This window comes from Notolabrus celidotus, chromosome 20 (assembly GCF_009762535.1).
Source record: "Notolabrus celidotus isolate fNotCel1 chromosome 20, fNotCel1.pri, whole genome shotgun sequence".
Lineage (NCBI taxonomy): Eukaryota > Metazoa > Chordata > Actinopteri > Labriformes > Labridae > Notolabrus > Notolabrus celidotus.
The window spans coordinates 28,276-47,366 of record NC_048291.1 but is presented as its reverse complement, the minus strand read 5'-3'; the positions used below and the strand labels follow the sequence as shown (position 1 = coordinate 47,366).

The following is a 19,091-nucleotide window of genomic DNA, read 5'->3' as shown; positions in this document are numbered from 1 at the left end:
TCTGCACAGGACTTTATTCAGGTCACTATAGGTCAGTACAAACAAACACTGCTGGTTCGATCCCCGCTGAGAAGTCAGGGCTCGTTTTCTGAATACTCACATGAACCAAAGCGAACGTCTAGACTACTGCGGGGATGCAAAATGGCACAGAAGGGGAAGTGCAACACGAGAGAAAACGACAAAGAAGAACATTCAAACTGATTTTACAAAATGATCTGAAACGAAAGCAGGACGCCAACGAGCAGACGGAGGTGAGCTGTGAAGACGACGTTACATGTTTCAGTCACAGCCTCCACGTGTTACACTCTCTGATGGCACTATATAAAAATAGCAGAGGTTTCTCACACATTTAGACACACTGACATTTGAGGCTTTTCTGTTCATCGTCCTCCTCGTCTTCCTCATCTCCGCTCAGACACTTTCAGTCCTCACGTTGAGACGTTTGGAGAGTGTCTCATTACTGCGACATCACAGGTTTGATCCCCGATAGTCTTCAGCTCCTTTAAACTGCTGCTGTGATACTTGAGTCAATCTTTGCAAAGATTTGGAAACGAACGGGCATTCGAGGTGTTCCCTCACAAGATTTAGAAGTTTTCAGTAATTTCAGCTTTTATTACAAAAAGTGAAACATTTGCACGTATGATACAGAACTTTTTTTCCAATACAGCTAACTCAGACGGATGATTGAGATTCCCAAACTTTGAAAAGCTAGCCGTCATGTTTCTCTTAAGCTCTCTCAGAGGGAATAAGATTTTAATTCTCATTCTGTGTGAAGGTTTTCCACTCAGCAAAGTCAGCAATGTGCAGTTCCAGTGCAGCTGTGTAGCTCTTTCTGGTACCTTCTGTTTTCACCATGTGGAGTCTGCAATCCTGCTAGCTACCTGTTGTGATCAACCAACGGTCACTTTTGCAGACCATACCCACCTGGATTGGCTCCGCCCACCTCCCGTGGTCTGTTGCAGCAGCTCTGGATAAGTTAGCATTTAAAGTCGTCACTAAACCAAATGTTAAATGAGTTAGTTTGTAACTTAAGTTGTTTTGTGGTTTGGTTTCATCACGGAGACGTTAATTTCATCTTCACAGGCAGACCGTAACATCCAAACTGATCTAAATATTGTTCCAGAAATGACGTTTTCACTCCATTTGACCAATTAGAGAACAGCTTCTTTCATAACTCCTGTAACCTTGTTGCATCTAAACAAGCTAAGGGCTAATCATACCTGCCATAACTCCTGTTCATCCACAAACAGCAACATAAAGGTAAACTATGTCAAAGCATGTTCATATGGTGATAATTAATCTATAGTGTAAAATAACAACAGTGACATTTAGTGGTGAAATCCCGAACTACAACATACGGCACGTTAATATAACAGTACTCTAATGTTGTGCAGATGCTAGGTGCTTATCTGTGCATCATCGTATGTTTATTCTTCATGTGATCAAACACAGAGAGCGTGTTGTCGACACATCACAGCTGCTTCTCCTCATCCTTCAAATGATCCTGTCTTTAAAAAAAGAGCGCCATGACACCCGGTCTATTAGGGAGGACTTTACTCAGAGCGAGCTGTCATATTTAAGGTGTAACTTATGCTAACATTGGAGCTATCTCAGCTGGTGCAACGTCCGAACGTTAGTAGAGAGTAAACTCAATTCTAGATTACAAATGAGGCAGCTTAGTTTATCACAGTTTCCTTTAAATGCATGAGTAAAGTGGGGCCATGGTGGATCATGTGCAGCGGGTGATGGTGGCGGTTTATCTGGATTATAATGACATCTGGATGAAACACTAATATAATAAAATACCTCTCTGCATGTCACACTGGTGTATAAGGTACACAGCTCACTTTCTACATAAAAATAAAGTACTAAAATACATCTTATACCTTATTGTATGTTACCTCACTCTTTACCTCACTGTCTTATCTTACCTTAACAACCTGAGGGATCTTAGACCTTTCATTGCTCGATAAGCATGATGTCAATGATCACCTAAGGACATGCTTTGGCTCCTTGGCTTTCTCTCTGTAAAGTGAGGGGTTTTGTGTTGCTGACGTTTGTTGGTAAGTAGGTGTCATGGTGTGGTTTTGCTCTGGACCCTGCAGAATACTTCCATAACAGAGACTAAAGAGTCGAGGCAGCAGCTCGTGTGCGGGGAGATAAAGTGACCTCTTTGTCTGTGAGGTTTGGTGACTTATAAGAGAGAAGTCTTACGGCTACATCTCATAACACTGAGTGTCACTGAATCTGTGATGCTGTGGACTGGACCCACATTATCCAACGTTATATCAGTCAGTTAAATGTGTGTTTTGTTCAGCTAAAGAACGGAGTGTGACGTCGATACTGCGACTCCACCGTAGACCGTATAAAACCTGGCTCAGTGAGGTCACCTGTCGGTTTCTACAGAGGAGTTTTGAAGCTAAACGACAGCTGCTGCCATATTGGAAACGCTGACCACAGGCAAAGAGGTGGACTCAGTCGTGGCCCTGATGATACAACTTTATAAATATGATAAAAATCTAATTCAATGCATCATGAAATATGACTTACGCAGAGAACATGTTGGCATTTTAACATGAGGCCTAATGGGGATTCCTCAGCTTTTGCAGCCAGCATCCAGTGGACACTAAAGGAACTTCGTGTTTTTCACACTCCTGCATTTTGGAGTTTGTCTCTTGGGCTCCACCAGCTGATCTGGTACAGACTCTGGCTCTAAACCATCAAGGTGAGATGTTCCCCTCTCTGAAGAGTCCTCCTGGTGAACTGTTTCTCTCTTTAAACACTTCCCTGTGGGACGCCTTCTGTGAGTCCGGTCTGAATCCTGGATCAGGCTTCTATCAGTCACCGACACTTGTTTTTCCTCCTCCTTTAGTTCATTATTGATACAGTTTATTCATGTTTGTGGTGAATGTACCGAGACTCTCCCTCTCCTTGTTGTGAAGTCAGAAACTTAAAAACACCCAGGAGGTGACGAGTCCTCCGACAGATCTGTAGGACGAAGACGAAGACACGGGAAACCATCACTACTTAAGTTCCTTCATTAGATTCATCTCCTCCTCCTCCTCCTCCCTGTCCTCCATCATCCTCCTGTTCCTGGTGATGTCATTGGCTCTCGCTCTCTCCCAGTAGCCAATAGGTGGTCATCTTTCCTTTGCCCTTGACGTCGAGCTCTCCTCTCAGCTCCAGCTGGAAGCAGTTGAACTCCAGGAGGACGTCTTGAGTCGCCGCCGACACATGGATCTTCAGAGCTGCACACACACATTTACAGTTAAAACAGACACACAAACTTCATTTGGATGAGATTTGACATTTTCTTCCTCTTCCATCTAATTAAACACTCAGGCACTCGTGTTCATCGTGTTCAACGTGTCATCTACGTGACATGGTTACAAGATGTGTTTCTGTTTCTCCAGCTGCGGTGAATAAAATTTAAATCTGTTTCATAAAGAGAAAAAAAGTTCTCTCAGGAGCTTTAACATCAAAATAAAACTGCTAATTAACTATCCTGATATTCCAGGAGTTCCTTTTTGTTTCTTTTAACAAAGTGTCGGCTACAGTTGGTGCTAATTTGTGGTTCTGACCTTCTCCTGTGGACTCCATACGAGACGACGTGTTGACGGTGTCACCAAACAGACAGTAACGTGGCATCTTCAGACCCACCACACCTGCACACACGGGACCTACAACACACACAGAACACACATTTTAATACATTCATCAGGCTGAGATCAATCAGAGAGTAAAGCAACATCAGGTTAAATTATAATAAATGTTAATATGACATTTTGTTTTACACAAAAACACAACTGCTCAAACAAAACAGTGAAGGAAAACTACGACAAGAATCAGAAATCCAGTTCAGGGATTGAGACTTGCATGCAGTAAGAAATCATAAAGAAAAATAAACTGTAACATTTAAGAACCTTTAACAAAAATAAACTTTTTGGAATTAACTGAATCCTGCAAGAATTTAAAAAATCAACACATTTAAATACTCTGAGCCTGTCCTCCTCACCGCTGTGTATCCCTATCCTCAGCTTCAGCTGCTCCTCAGCTCGGTGGCGGATCCTGAAGGTCCGGACGGCGTCCAGCAGTGCGAGCGCCATGCGGGCGACCTCCCGCCCATGCAGCTTCCCGTTCCTCACCGGAAGCCCCGACACCACCATGTAGGCGTCACCGATGGTCTCCACCTGAGGGCGCCAACGGACCACAAACAACAGAACGGTGTCTGAGTCAGTTTCCACAGAGGAGATGAAGACTGACTCTTCTTTTATTTAACACGAGTTCATGTGGTTTCATTCTCTCTCCACTCTCCTGCAGTTACTTTTCTAAAAGTCTTAAACATTTTTTAATTCAAAACATTATCGAAGTGATATAATCTGGATTAAATACTAATCTCATTTATCTGCTGAGTGCAGCTCTCTTTAATTGATGCTGTTGTTCGTCTGTCTTGTTAAAGGATGTTCTACCGCCTGCTCAGACTCAGGGGCGTGTCCTAGCTGAAATGTGATGTCACTGCATTCCACAGTGTTTCCAAACATTCTAAACGATGAAGATTATTCGTGTACGCTTTCGTTTTTTACCTTGTAAACGTCAAAGTTGTCGATGATGGCGTCGAAGCACGTGTACAGATCGTTCAGCAGAGTCACCACCTGCAGAGACGGAGGGCGGGATCAAGTCATTCCAGTAGCTGACAGATGAATGGAGGAAGAGAGGATTTGTATCTGCAGCGCACTAGTTGAAGATAAGGGGTTAAAAAAACTGCACCCCTCACCTGTCACAGGACTGCATTGTTTGTATTTTGAAAGATTAGACGCCGAGTGAAAGGACCAAAAAAAACACAGAAGTTTGTTATCAGTGATATAAAGCTTATAGTTAGAGCTGGATCAGGCTTGGACCAGCTCTTAGTTCTGCTGCTATAGGCTTAGACTGACACACTGGGATCCTGTCTTTCCCTCTCTCTCCTCTCTCTGCCTGTCTCTCACTTTAACTCTTCCTGTCCCATTAAAGTTACTAACCATAGACCTTTCTGGAGTCCCTGAGCTCCCTTGTCTCGTAGGTTCCTCTGGATCTCTGCTGCTGTGGACGTGGTCCAGACTCCAGCTGCTACAACTACTACTATCCGTCTCCCCACTATCATCTCCCTCTCTCTCCTCTCCCTCTATCCCTCTCTCCAACACGGTCTCAGCAGATGTGTGTCTAACATGAGTCTGGTCCTGCTGGAGGTTTCTGCCTGTTAAAGGAAGTTTGTCCTTGCCACTGTAACTTGCTAAATGCTGCAAAGTGCTCTGCTCATGGTGGATTAAGATGAGATAAGACTGAGTCCTGTCTGGAAGATGGGACTGGATCTGATCCGGTCTTGATGTTGGGTCTTTGTTAATAATAGAACATAGAGTCTGGTCTAAACCTGCCCTGTTTGGAAAGAGTCTGAGGAGAACGTTTGTTGGGATATCTAGCTCATCATCAGAAAAAGAGTCATGTCACAGACAGTTATTGGCATAAACTTGTTTATGAAAGATCACTGCCTTTGAACTTCAGGACCTTTCTAATACTTCAGACTCTCTCACCTCCATCGGCGTGCTCTCCGCAGAGATGGCGGTGAAACCCACAATGTCACTGAAGTAGATGGTGACAGAGTCGAAGGCCTCGGCCTGAACCGTCTCTCCTCGCTTCAGCTGTTCAGCTACTGAGCTGAGGACGGGGCGAGAGAGGTGCACAAAGAACAGAGGGGGGGGGGGATTGTCAGGAGACGTGTAAACAATCGATCATCATGGATTTATCAGTGACTCACTGGGGCAGGATCTGGTACAGCAGGGCCTCAGCCTTGCGTTTCTCCTCATGGTACGCCTGAGTCCGGTCCTCCACCAGCTCCTCCAGGTTGTTGGCGTACTGCTCCATACGGGACAGCAGGTTATCCAGGATGTTCGTCCTCGACTCCCTGAGGACACATGATGAAGGGGACAATCAGCTACATCCAGCCCTGATCTGAGAAGGAGATCTTACCCCTCCTCCTCCTGATGAAGCACTCACTTGTTCTGTTTCCTCAACAGCACCCGGATGTGGTTGAACTCGGGTCTCTCCGTCGGCTCCTCGGCCCAGCAGCGCTGCATCAGCTGACCCAGCTCAGGACTGTGACTCTGTGGTCCGTGGTCGGTCTGAGGCAGGGCCACTCGCCTAGAATCACCCGGTCCACGATCTCTGCAGAGGAAGAGGAAGAGGAGGGTCAGGGCAGAAGGAAAGAATGTTTCAGGAGTGTATACGTTAAACAAATTACAAGTTTTACAAAGATGTGGCATCGAAACATGCTGTGAAAGCAGCAGCGTGATCGAGGACGAAGCAGCAGAGACGGACGTTATGAAGACATGTTGGTGAAGATATGTTCTCAGGGACTGGAGGGAAAACGTCATGGTACGTTGGCACGTGCAGCTCACCTTGAAAATGTGGTCAATTTCTGCCAACACGGAAAGATGAAGAAGAGCTTTGTTCGTCTTAATTGTTTACTCGTCTTTTAAATAGATCCGACTAATGAGCCCATTATCTTCTCTTGTATTATCCTCAGAAACAGACTTTAATTGCTCCTCACAGCCTTGAAAACTTCTGAAGGATCAGTCTTGATTCATTTACAGAAACGTGTTGTGACTGAAAGCTTCAGACTCAGGGTTTGTCTGACAGCATCTTAAACGCCTTTACAGTATCCTCTTTATCTCTCTTATTAGCACCTCTACGCCCGTCACTCACATGTGATGGAGTTAGACACTGAAGCTGTATTCACATGTGCGCTAAACTCAAGCTGAGATAAGTTCCAACGTTAGCATAAGTTACGTCTTACATTTGAAACCTCGCTCTGAGTAAAGTCCTCTCTAACAGGCCGGTCTTCATGGCGCTCTGTTTTCAAAGACGGGATCATTTGAAGGATGAGGAGAAGCAGCTGTGATGGGTGGACAACACGCTCTCCATGATACAGATAACCACCGTAGATCTGCACAACACTAGAGCACCATTATATTTCCGTACCATATGTTGAAGTTCACGATTTCACCACTAGATGTCACTGTTGGTATTTCACACTATAGATTAATTATCACCATATCAACATGCTTTGTCATAGTTTACCTTTATGTTGCTGTTTGTGGATGAACAGGAGTTATGGCAGGTATGATTAGCCCTTAGCTTGTTTAGATGCAACAAGGTTAACAGGAGTTATGAAAGAAGCTGTTCTCTGATTGGTCAAACGGACTGAAAACGTCATTTCTGGAACAATATTTAGATCAGTTTGGACGTTAAGGTCAGCTAGTTAAGATGAACCTAACGTCTCCGTGGTGAAACCAAACAACGACACAACTTAAGTTACAAACTAACTCGTTTAACATTTGGTTTAGAGACTACTTTAAACGCTAACTCTGGACTCAACTTATGCAGAGCTGCTGCAACAGACCACTGGGCTGCATATGTGGGGCAGATTTTCACACCAACTCTACCCAGAATCTTTCCTGCGAGCCGTCAGGTTCAATTTCTGTAAGAAGTCGTGTTGAGTCAACGTGTGATCTCTGAGTCTCACCTTTAGGGCTCAGCGGTTCTCCCTCCAGGTAAAAAGCTCCCCTGCGCAGCGCCACCTCCTGGAGGATGATGCCAAAGCCATAGACGTCTCCTTTCTGCGTCCCTGAGGGAGGAGAGGACTCCATCCTGAGCAGCTCTGGAGCCATCCACAACCGCTCTGCAACGTTTGAAGAACAAAACAATGACAGGTATGTATGAAGACGGGTAAGTTAGGGGTCTTTAAGGAACCTTTCTCAGCTCTCATCGAGCAAGAGCCTCGGCCTATCATGGACAATCAGACACAGTCACACCTACGGGCAATTTAGAGCGACGGATTAACCTAACGAGCATGTCTTTGGAGGCCTATACATGCACAGGGAGAACATGCAAACACCACCCAGAGAGGCTGCAGCAGAACCAGGAACCTTGGTGCAGGCATTCAGGCACGTTCAAAAACAAGTAACAAGCTTTAATATCTGAAAATGTCGGCTGCTTTTCTTGAAGTGTCCTTTTGATGTCAGGGAATACCAGCTTTGTTGAAGCATGTTTATCCTGCATTTTGACACCCAAAAGACCAAGAAGGTAATCATCATCTCACGTCTCATGATCAGGATTATTTTCCAATATCAGTCAGTGACGACCGGGTGAAGAGAGAGAGCAGTTTCAGGTTCCTGCAGGTGACTTTCCATCGATGCAGATCCTGTCACAGCATCACTGCAGGACTCTCAGATCATTGGTGGATCAATCCTTGTCTTTGCACACGTCTTACTTTACTCCCTCTCCTGCTGTCTCTGCAAAGTTCTTTAAATTTTGCACTCACAGAGAGTCTCAGTTTCATTGTACCTGTAGTGAAATGGATAAAAGTAATGAACTCACGAGCGTAGTAAGCGTGAGCGTCTTTCCCTGAGTCGCAGTCGGATCGGAAGCTGGACAGACCGTAGTCGGTGATCTTCAGGACGAAGCGGTTTATCCACTACGCAGTTGGACGACTTGAGTTTACCGTGAGAGACAATGACGGCTGTTGTGCAGAAACACCATGCCCTGCAGAGAGAGAGAGAGGGGGAGAGAGAGGGGGAGAGAGAGGGAGAGGGATGTATGAAAAGACAAGTGAGACAGCTCTTAAATATGTGAATGCACGGAAAAAATAACAAACCTGACGATGTCGTTGATCAGAGAATATTTGAACATCCAGTCCAGAGTGATACTGTCGTTCTCCAAGATGTCCTGCAGAAAGTAAACAGACTGTTACAGCCTGCAAAACACCTGACAGAGTGACAGACAGACTGAGAGACAGATAGACAGAGAGACAGACAGACAGGTGCACACAGACAGACAGGTGCAGATAGACAGAGAGACAGACAGACAGGTGCAGAGAGACAGACAGGTGCACACAGACAGACAGGTGCAGATAGACAGAGAGACAGACAGACAGGTGCAGAGAGACAGCCAGGTGCACACAGACAGACAGGTGCAGAGAGACAGACAGGTGCACACAGACAGACAGGTGCAGATAGACAGACAGGTGCACACTAGACAGACGGTGCAGATAGACAGAGAGACAGAGACAGGTGCAGAGCGACAGACAGGTGCACACAGACAGACAGGTGCAGAGAGACAGACAGGTGCACACAGACAGACAGGTGCGAGATAGACAGAGAGACAGACAGACAGGTGCAGAGAGACAGAAGGTTCACACAGACAGACAGGTGCAAAGAGACAGACAGACAGGTGCACACAGACAGACAGGTGCAGAGAGACAGACAGACAGGTGCAGAGAGACAGATGCACACAGACAGACAGGTGCAGAGAGACAGACAGGGGCACACAGACAGACAGGTGCAGAGAGGACAGACAGACAGTTGCACACAGACAGACAGTTGCAGAGAGACAGATGCACACAGACAGACAGGTGCAGAGAGACAGACAGGTGCACAGAGACAGACAGGACAGGTACCTGCAGACTTCCTCTCGGGCAGTACTCGGTGATGATGCAGGCGTTTGGAGGGTCGATGCACGCTCCAATGAACCGGGTCAGATGTTCGTTCTGAACGTCACGCATCTACACAAACACAAAGCTAAGATTTCACACACATCTCAAGTGAACAGATTCATATGTGAATATTTAAACTTCCAGATTGAAGTTCATTTTTAAAAAACAATCGCACAAAATTGTCACTAGCTCTGTGGCTTGAATTAGGGTCTGAAAACTGGCCACAGGCTAGACTTGAGGATGTTTCCAGTAAAAGCAAGGAAAAAGATCTTTTTATATTGGATAATCATGCTTTTATTTTCTGGTGGTTAATTGAATCATGTTATCATTTAAATACTCTGTCTGTCTGTGTGGGAGACGCTCGGTCACTCACGTGTTTGAGCTCAAACAGGACCATCCTGTTCAGCTCGATGCGTTTCTTGTTGGTGTATTTGATGGCTGCGATGTTCCCCTGGAAGAAAGCAAAAAGCAAAGTCAACACTCAACACTTGCTTTTATATTGACACCAACCCTAAACCCAGTGACGATGACAGCTTCCTCTGCAGAAATATTTCATATTACAAAAGCTGCTCTTAAAAACACCAGTCTCTGTTAAGATGTGATTTCTGGATGACATTCAGCTCCTGAGGCTCAGTCTTCTCTCAGTGTTTCAGTCTCCAGGTGATAAACCTATGGAGTGCTGTATAAGAGCCTCGGCTCTGCAGGATAAGATTACTGTTTTCTAAAGAGAGCTATGTCAGGAGTGTTCTGGTGTCCTCTCTAACATGAAGATCTCTCTCTCTCTCTCAGAATAACAATCTGAGCCTGTCGGTGAAAATACCAATATTACCCTTTAAACCTCGTAATCATTTCAGTCTGAGAGTAAACAGGAGAGAAGGTCAAACCCTCAAACAAACAAACAAAGCTGAAACAACAACACCTCCTCTGCTTCTATAAGAAAGATCTGAAGTCTGCATTCATCAAAGTTAGGTTTTAAGAAATGTGCTAACACTCTTTCCTGAAAGAGTAAAAACATCAAGTTTCAGGATCCAGCCCTCGTACGATACGAACAGTAACATCTGAATGATATGATCAGAAAATATACGGTATGTCACGATACAATACTTCACTTTACGATACGGTATGTCACGATACAATACTTCACTTTACGATACGGTATGTCACGATACAATACTTCACTTTACGATACGGTATGTCACGATACAATACTTCACTTTACGATACGGTATGTCACGATACAATACTTCACTTTACGATACGGTATGAAATGATACAATACTTCACTTTACGATACGGTATGAAATGATACAATACTTCACTTTACGATACGGTATGTCACGATACAATACTTCACTTTACGATACGGTATGTCACGATACAATACTTCACTTTACGATACGGTATGTCACGATACAATACTCACTTTACGATACGGTATGTCACGATACAATACTTCACTTTACGTACAATACTCTTCACTTTACGATACGGTATGTCACGATACAATACTCTCACTTTACGATACGGTATGCACGTACCAATACTTCACTTTACGATACGGTATGAAATGATACAATACTCACTGTACGATACGTAGGTCACGATACACATACTTCACTTTACGATACGGTCATGTCACGATACAATTACTCTCACTTACGATTACGGTATGTCACGATACAATACTTCACTTTACGATACGGCTATGTCACGCTACAATACTTCACTTACGATACGGTATGTCACGATACAATACTTCACTCTACGATACGGGTATGAAATGATCACATACTTCACTTTACGATACGGTATGAAATGATATCATATGGTAAGTCATGATATATGTCACAAGCAATACGATACGTCATACGATGTGTTGTATTGAGTTACCATAGTAATATATTATATATATATATATATATACCTATATATAATATAGTATAATATATAGATATATATATATATAATAAGAGCTTTAATAACCCAGAAGAGAATTCTAGAGTGGACAGTGTGTGAACGTTTTCCACACTCATTAAAAGTAACCGTGACGATGGAGAGGGTTTGAGGGGATGTGAGCGATCGCTGCAGGGTGAGAGTGTTCACACAGAGAGGACAGACAGTTATTAGACTGTGATACAGGTCTGACTCACACACTGACCTTAAAGTATCCGGTCTTTGCAAAAACCTGCAGGTTCCCATCTCCGGGTCATCAGGGAGCCATAGTTTGAGCCTCTCTGGAGACACAGGATCAGAGAGTGTGGATCAGGGGCAGGGCTTACAGAGGGTTTCATGTTACACACAATACAAGAAGAAAGAGGGGGATGGAGGGGTGTGTGTGTTTGTGTGTGTGTGTGTGTGTGTGTGTGTGTGTGTCTGTGTGTGTGTGTGTGTGTGTGTTTATGTATGTATGTATGTATGTGTCTGTGTGTGTGTGTCTGCTAACCAGGTACAGGGTGAGCAATGTGTTATTGCGTATGTGCGTGTGTGTGTTTACGTATGTCTGTGTGTGTTTGTGTGTTGTGTGTGGGGTGTGGTGTGTGTGTGTGTGCGTGTGCTGACCAGTGACAGTGTGATAGATCTGCTGCCGCTCCGCAGCACTTTGTCCATGTTGCTCATTTGGAGTGTCGTCCCAGAAATCCTCCACAGCTGAGCCACCAGCTCCTTCTCCAGCTTCATCCTCCTGGAGAGAGAGAGAGAAGAGAAGAGGAGAGAGAGAGAGAGAGAGCGAGAGAGAGAGAGAGAGAGAGGGGGAGAGAGAGGAGAGAGGGGGAGAGAGGGAGAGAGGAAGAGAGAGAGAGAGAGAGAGAGAGGGGGGGGGGGAGAGGGAGATAGAGAGATAGAGAAAGAGAGAGAGAGAGAGAGAGAGAGAGGGGGTGAGAGAGGGAGAGAGAGAGAAAGAGAGAGAGAGAGATAGAGAGAGAGAGAGAGGGGGTGAGAGAGGGAGAGAGAGAGAGAGAGAGAGAGAGAGAGGGGGTGAGAGAGAGGAGAGAGAGAGATAGAGAAAGAGAGAGAGAGAGAGAGAGAGAGAGAGAGAGAGAGATGTGTAAGCAGCTGTTTCTGCACAAAGCATGCTGGGATACTCGGTGACGTGGACTCGGCTGATCTCTCACCTGTAGATGAAGACGGTGACGGTGACGGTCATCATGAAGATGAAGAAGAGGATGATGGAGAGCATCTGGTGGATGGTGATCGTCTCTGTAACAGAGAGAGTCTTTAATACTCCTCATAAGAACTTCACACGGTAAACACTTAGATCTTAAAGTGTCTTTGTTTAATTTAAAGTCAAAATCTTTCATCACATTAAATATATTTCACAGTCACCTGATCAGGAATAAACCTTATCTGAAGCCAGAAGGACAGATTATGAGACACAAGTCAAAACTTCATTACTTGTATTTTGTGATTTCACATATTTATGGAGTTGATATTTTCAGTGTAATTTAAGACTATGCAATCTGCTGCCCCAAGGCCTGATCTGTCCCGAAGCTAACCAATCAGTCAGACATGAATCCAAAATATGGAAACATAATTGAATAGAACAAACATTGTGCATGACAGTAACATGCAAGTGAACCATCCTACTTTATTCCTATCTATTTCGAGAGTTGCACATGTGCAGTACCGCCCTATAAAGTTTATAAAAAACACTAAAACAGACAAAAACATCAATTGCTCCTTTTATTTTGAAATTCTTTTTTAAATCACTATCAGTATTTATTTATATTTGCTTGCTTATTTTAAATCACATAATTTTTATTAATTAGTTTATCTATTTTTGTTTTTATTTTTTTATAATTTGAATACGCTCGGTTAGATTTTAGTTTCTGCAGTGTATCTCTGAATTAGATGTAAACACTGATTGTGTGATGTGTGATGTGTGATGTGTGTGTGTGTGTGTGTGTGTGTGTGTGTGTTTGGATCAGTCTTGTTTTGTCCACTGACTTGCGAGGCAGATGGGGTAGTCGTTTTTGAAGCCACAGACTGGAACATCGGGAGGACAAACTCCGCCCAGCCAGTGAAGAGAAGTTCCAGGGATGGCCGTCAGCTGCTCCTCTGAGCTGTTGTAAACCAAAACTATCTGAAAGAACACAAAATAAAAACTGTGACATGATGTGGGAGAGCTGAACCAGCGCCCTGCTTACTGAGCCTTACTCACATATAAAAACACCTGACGCCTGTCTCACATGAAGGTCGATGAGTTCACATGTGGAAGTAAATAGAAGCCCAGGCCTTTAATTGAAGCTTCACGGTTATTATTCAGAGGTTTCAGATCTTTTGTGGCTTCCAACCCTCAAAATGAATCTGTTTCTAAGATCCACCATTAAAAGTCTGAAACCATCAGACTCAGAGTAAAAGGTTCACCTCACGCCGACAGTAACGTAACACTTCAACGGAGTGACTTTAACCTCCTCTACATTCTCCAAAGACGAATCCTTCCTGAGCGCCCCAGGGATTAACCTCTCACCGATCTCCACGCTGAGACGCAGAACGACAGAAAGTATTACAGCGAGCGAGCGAGGCGGGAGCAAAGAGGGAGAGGAGTTAAAACAGAACAAAACCAGAGGACCACAGAGACCAATTAAAGACACACACACAGGTGAAGGTCCAGAGAGATGTCACATCTCATCTTAAAAATCGTTTCCTGTTTACAGTTAATGTTCTCTCTTTTCTTCCTCACCAGCCTTTGACTCGTATTCAGAGGAGGAATAAAACACTCGTCCTCTAAACTCCTCTCTGCCTGAACTTTCTGACATCCTGTTTGAAGAAGATGTAAAACATGAAACTGAAGTTTAATAAAAAGGCTGTGACTTAAAAACAGCTAAAACCATCACATCATAGCTGCTTTCATATCTCTGACACAAAGTGAAAACATGAATATAAGTTTGACTTGAAACCATAAAGTCTGCAGGACGTTAACATATACAGTATAAAAAACAAAGATGACTTCAGAGAGCGTGTTCACCTGGAAGGCGCTGGTGTTGGTGTCGATCATGTCCCACAGAGCAAAGTCCGTCTCCCTGTCTCCGTTCTCGTCCAGGTGGACCAACCCCGTCACACCTGAGGAGCAGAACAGACATCACTATTAATTACACTTTTAATTTCATAATTTTGACTTTTTATTTCATAACTTTGACTTTTAATTTCATAATTTTGACTTTTTATCTAATGGTTCGATTTTTAAACTCATCACTTTTTGTAAATAATAATTTTGACTAAATAACTCTGAATTTTGACTTTTATCTCATTTATATGACTTTTCAGCATTTTATTTTTATCCAATAATTATTTCTTACATCTCAAAAGTGTTATTTTCATCTGATCAGGTTGAGTCTAGTTGGTGTTGCTCTGAGATAAGTCTTGTTGACTGTATCTCATAGTTCTGACTCACTTTCTCATTATAATGGCTTAATGTATGTGATTGTTTTCTTTCAATGAGTCCGTATCTTCCTCTTTTTTCTATCAATCTGTCATAGATGTGCATCTACAAAAAGGACATAAGATAATGAGTTATTCTCTTTGACAGCAGGAACATAAACCCCGCTTTTAACCTTTGACCTCGAGCTGTTGTGTCTCGTTTCAGTCTGTCTGCTTGTTTTTTAAAGGGACAGAAATATTCGGGGTCAGAGCTGATGTGTGTCGGCTGTTGTGACACCATATGAGCTTATAGCTGAGGCTGTACACTGATGCAGGTGATGCAGGTGATGCAGGTGATGCAGGTGATGCAGGTGATGCAGGTGATGCAGGTGATGCAGGTGATGCAGGTGATAGAGGTGATGCAGGTGATGCAGGGGATCCAGGTGATGCAGGTGATGCAGGGGATCCAGGTGATGCAGGTGATGCAGGTGATGCAGGGGATCCAGGTGATGCAGGGGATGCAGGTGATGCAGGTGATGCAGGGGATGCAGGGGATGCAGGTGATGCAGGTGATGCAGGTGATGCAGGTGATGCAGGGGATCCAGGTGATGCAGGGGATGCAGGTGATGCAGGTGATGCAGGGGATGCAGGTGATGCAGGTGATGCAGGTGATGCAGGGGATGCAGGTGATGCAGGTGATGCAGGTGATGCAGGGGATCCAGGTGATGCAGGTGATGCAGGGGATCCAGGTGATGCAGGTGATGCAGGTGATGCAGGGGATGCAGGTGATGCAGGGGATGCAGGGGATGCAGGGGATGTAGGGGATGCAGGGGATGCAGGGGATGCAGGAGCTTTATTTTATGCTAATGTCCTCTGACACCTGAGTGGATGAAGTGATACCACCTGAACGATGCAGCGAGCGGTTACCGTAGAAACAGAGAAGTGGAGGAGGAGTCAAACGGTTTGAAAACAGAGAATAAATCAATTGAGAAAAATTAAGTCTGACGGTGATCGAAACAAACTCTTTTGTCTTTTTTTGATCCACTTTGATGAATTTAAGTTTAAAGTTTATGAGGAAAGGTGAGCCTGTACTTTATTTCCTTTGTGTGTTTGTGACTCATGTTTTTATTTATCTTTAATTCTGTCTGCAGAAATTCTCACATTTCTAATAGATTTTTTTATCATTATCTAGATTTTTTATATTAAGTTGGGATTTTTTCTCATAATTCAATTTTTTTCTCATAAATAAAATGTTTCTCAATATTTTAAATGTTCTCAATACATTTTTTTCTCATTATTTCATTTTTTTCTCATTATTTTAAATTGTCATATTTAAGATATTTGTTCTCATAATTTAATTTTTTCTAAAAATTTAGATATTTTCTCACATTTTCAATTTTTTCTCATAATTTTAATTGTTTCATTTAATTATTTTGATTTTTTTCTCATTATTTTAACTATATATGTCTGACTTTATCTCTTCTATTACTCATGTTATAATAGAGAAGCAAACCCTTTCTCTACTTCACATTAATATAGTAACAGTTCAGTATTTGGGCCATAAAAAGGTATTTTGCAGGTTTTTTTTACAGCATTATGATCAAAACAAGTCTTCAAATTATCTTCACTGTCTGAAAAAAGAAGAAAATCACAGGTAACTCTGAAAAAAAAAATATTAGTCTGCTTCAACTGCGAGTGAAGAAGAAGAAGAAGAAGAAGAAGAAGAAGAAGAAGAAGAAGAAGAAGAAGATCTGCTCGGATTTTTGGTCTAAAAATATGGATATAGGTATAAGAGGCCAATTATGGATGATTGCATTAGCAGTTATGTGGTGTGTGTGTGTGTGTGTGTGTGTGTGTGTGTGTGTGTGTGTGTGTGTTTGGGATGAAGAGGGGGGTGTTCTTTTTAATGACCAAGACAACCATCTCCATAGAAACAAGGCTGTTAGGGCTGCGGAGAGAAAGGCTGTGATTGGTCGGTGGTTGATATGAAGAAAACAAGTCACTGATTATAAAACAGGACAGAATTGAATTTACAGCTACGGATTTAATGTGATCAAAATAAAATGAAGATAAAATATTCTCACTCACATTTGACCTGAAACTAAATTCAGCAGAACGACAGCTGAGCACAGACGGAATAAAGACACGTCTGTATGAAGCTCTGATTTATGTGTTTGGGAGATCAGCTTCACAGAGAATACAATAAACATAAACAGCGCAGATACAGACAGAAAAAAACAACAGATTTATATAAATATTAGATGTTTGTTCACTTTTGATCATGGACGTAAATATAAAGGTTACATGGTTGTGCTTTTGTAGGGCCTGTCTCCACTGACAGCCTTTTTCTATAAGCAGTTCCTGCTCCTTCAGTTTCAGAGCGCTAACTGACTGCACTTACTCTTGCTAGGTTATAAAACATGTCTGACAATGCTGTTTAAAATGCAAGTTTAATTCTCTTACTTGTTTACTTGTTTAATCCTAGCTTTGACTGTCTGTTTACTCCCCCACCATCTATACTCTCCTCCTGTACTGTGTTCTGTATGTTTTGTAATGTCTACATCTTATATTGTTTTACATTTTACTGCAAAAAAAAAAGAACTATCCCTTTAATTTTTCTCAAGAGTTACGGTACTGAGAAGCTCGCGTCACAATGGTGTGACACACTTGTGAATTTAGTCTGTGATTGGACGGTCGTACTGCAGAAGTCCTAGGGGATACCGTAATGACAACTATATGGGCGCAAAGGTCTATTTCTCCGCTCTCTGTTAGTTTTTGAATTTTCTAGATATCTTAAACGGTTCAGGAGTTACGGTTTTGAGAAGTACACATGTCAAATCCTGTCGGCGCCGCCAGGTTGGTAACAAGAGAGTTAAAGAAAGTGTGTTAAATTGTGATCTGTAACATTTACTGCATTTGATATAAGTTTTGTCTAAATTGTTGGTTAAGATGATATCTGCGTACATAGGTATGTTTGCTTTAGCTAACAGGATGTTGTTGTTTTTCCTCCAGCTGCTGCGATGTCTTCTCATATCTATTTTTAAACCTCAAGTTAGACTCTAAAGAGTGAAACAGCCCTTTAATGTGTAATAACACACACACACACACAGAGGATATGAGTGACTGATACGATTACAAACGAGCGCTTTTGTTCAGACGAGATGTAAATTGATGATGTCAGAAGGGGGGCGGGGTCACGGTGTCAGATAACGAGGCGGCCGGGCGTCTTTATGTCGGACGATGACATTTAGAGAGGCGTTCAACGGACGGAGTGAGCTCCTGCCGCTGAAATGTCAGAGCGCTGAGGGCTTATTAAAGTCATAAATACACACACACACACACACACACACACACACACACACACACACACCATGAACAATGACACGCTGTATCACTGACCTGCGTGAGTTTTATTGCTTTGCCTCCAGAATGAGGGTGTGTTTGGTTTGTTATCTGTGTATGTATATCTGTGTGTTTGTGTGTGTGTGTGTGTGTGTGTGTGTGTCTGTGTGTGTGTGTGTGTGTCTCTGTGTGTGTGTGTGTGTGTGTTCAAAGCTCCAGGTTAGCATCACAACAACAGAAAAACATAAATCCTTCACAGATAGAAAAACACAGTTTGTCGTTTGATCACCTCCAGCTGAGACAGATTTTAAATGTTCCCATCGATAGTAAACGGTCTAAATGAGCGCCCCCTAGAGGCCTGGAGCCAGCTGTTGTCCCGTCTGAGTCTGCAGGTTCTTTCTTTTGCATGTGTTTGCTGTTTATGCTGTTCTTGTTTTGTCTTTTAACAGCATATTCCCAATTATTGCATTAGTTTTGGACACGTGTGTTTAGTGCTAAACAAATTTACAAACGATGAAACACTTTTAAAGAGACAAAACATTTCGGCCAGAAACAAATTTACAATCAGCAGATTCTAGCAGAAAAGAAACGCACTAAATGCAGGAAGTGATCCAGAATTGATGGAGTGAGCAGTTTGTTATGGCAGAGAGAAACAGACTGCGGTCAAGCCAGCCTCCACAGGCGTTACAGTAAAAGCATATAACAACATCTGAATGACCTGTGATTGGCAGGATTACATATTGAGGTTGTCCACTATTAATCTGAATTAAAATGAGTCAGTGGAAACCATTTCACTTTGAATTTATCTAAAATCATTGTAAAATGGGGTGTTGGTGGCCTAGTGGTCTTAGCGCCCCATATACAGAGA

The 19,091-nt window shown here is 43.0% G+C and overlaps 1 protein-coding gene across 1 annotated transcript in view; it reads right to left on the bottom strand.

Annotated features, from left to right (window-relative positions):
- The window catches only part of LOC117831723 (atrial natriuretic peptide receptor 1-like), a gene marked incomplete at its 5' end in the record, with an annotated part of 43,500 nt that continues 24,409 nt past the window's right edge, over positions 1 to 19,091 (bottom strand). The window contains 20 exon segments of the mRNA XM_034710529.1: positions 1 to 3,248; positions 3,582 to 3,680; positions 4,016 to 4,190; positions 4,584 to 4,652; positions 5,568 to 5,691; positions 5,792 to 5,938; positions 6,031 to 6,148; positions 6,151 to 6,198; positions 7,559 to 7,714; positions 8,413 to 8,503; positions 8,505 to 8,577; positions 8,690 to 8,760; positions 9,491 to 9,595; positions 9,900 to 9,977; positions 11,685 to 11,729; positions 11,731 to 11,760; positions 12,086 to 12,206; positions 12,637 to 12,721; positions 13,469 to 13,604; positions 14,490 to 14,584. Of these exon segments, the coding sequence (XP_034566420.1) occupies positions 3,103 to 3,248; positions 3,582 to 3,680; positions 4,016 to 4,190; positions 4,584 to 4,652; positions 5,568 to 5,691; positions 5,792 to 5,938; positions 6,031 to 6,148; positions 6,151 to 6,198; positions 7,559 to 7,714; positions 8,413 to 8,503; positions 8,505 to 8,577; positions 8,690 to 8,760; positions 9,491 to 9,595; positions 9,900 to 9,977; positions 11,685 to 11,729; positions 11,731 to 11,760; positions 12,086 to 12,206; positions 12,637 to 12,721; positions 13,469 to 13,604; positions 14,490 to 14,584 (2,012 nt within the window).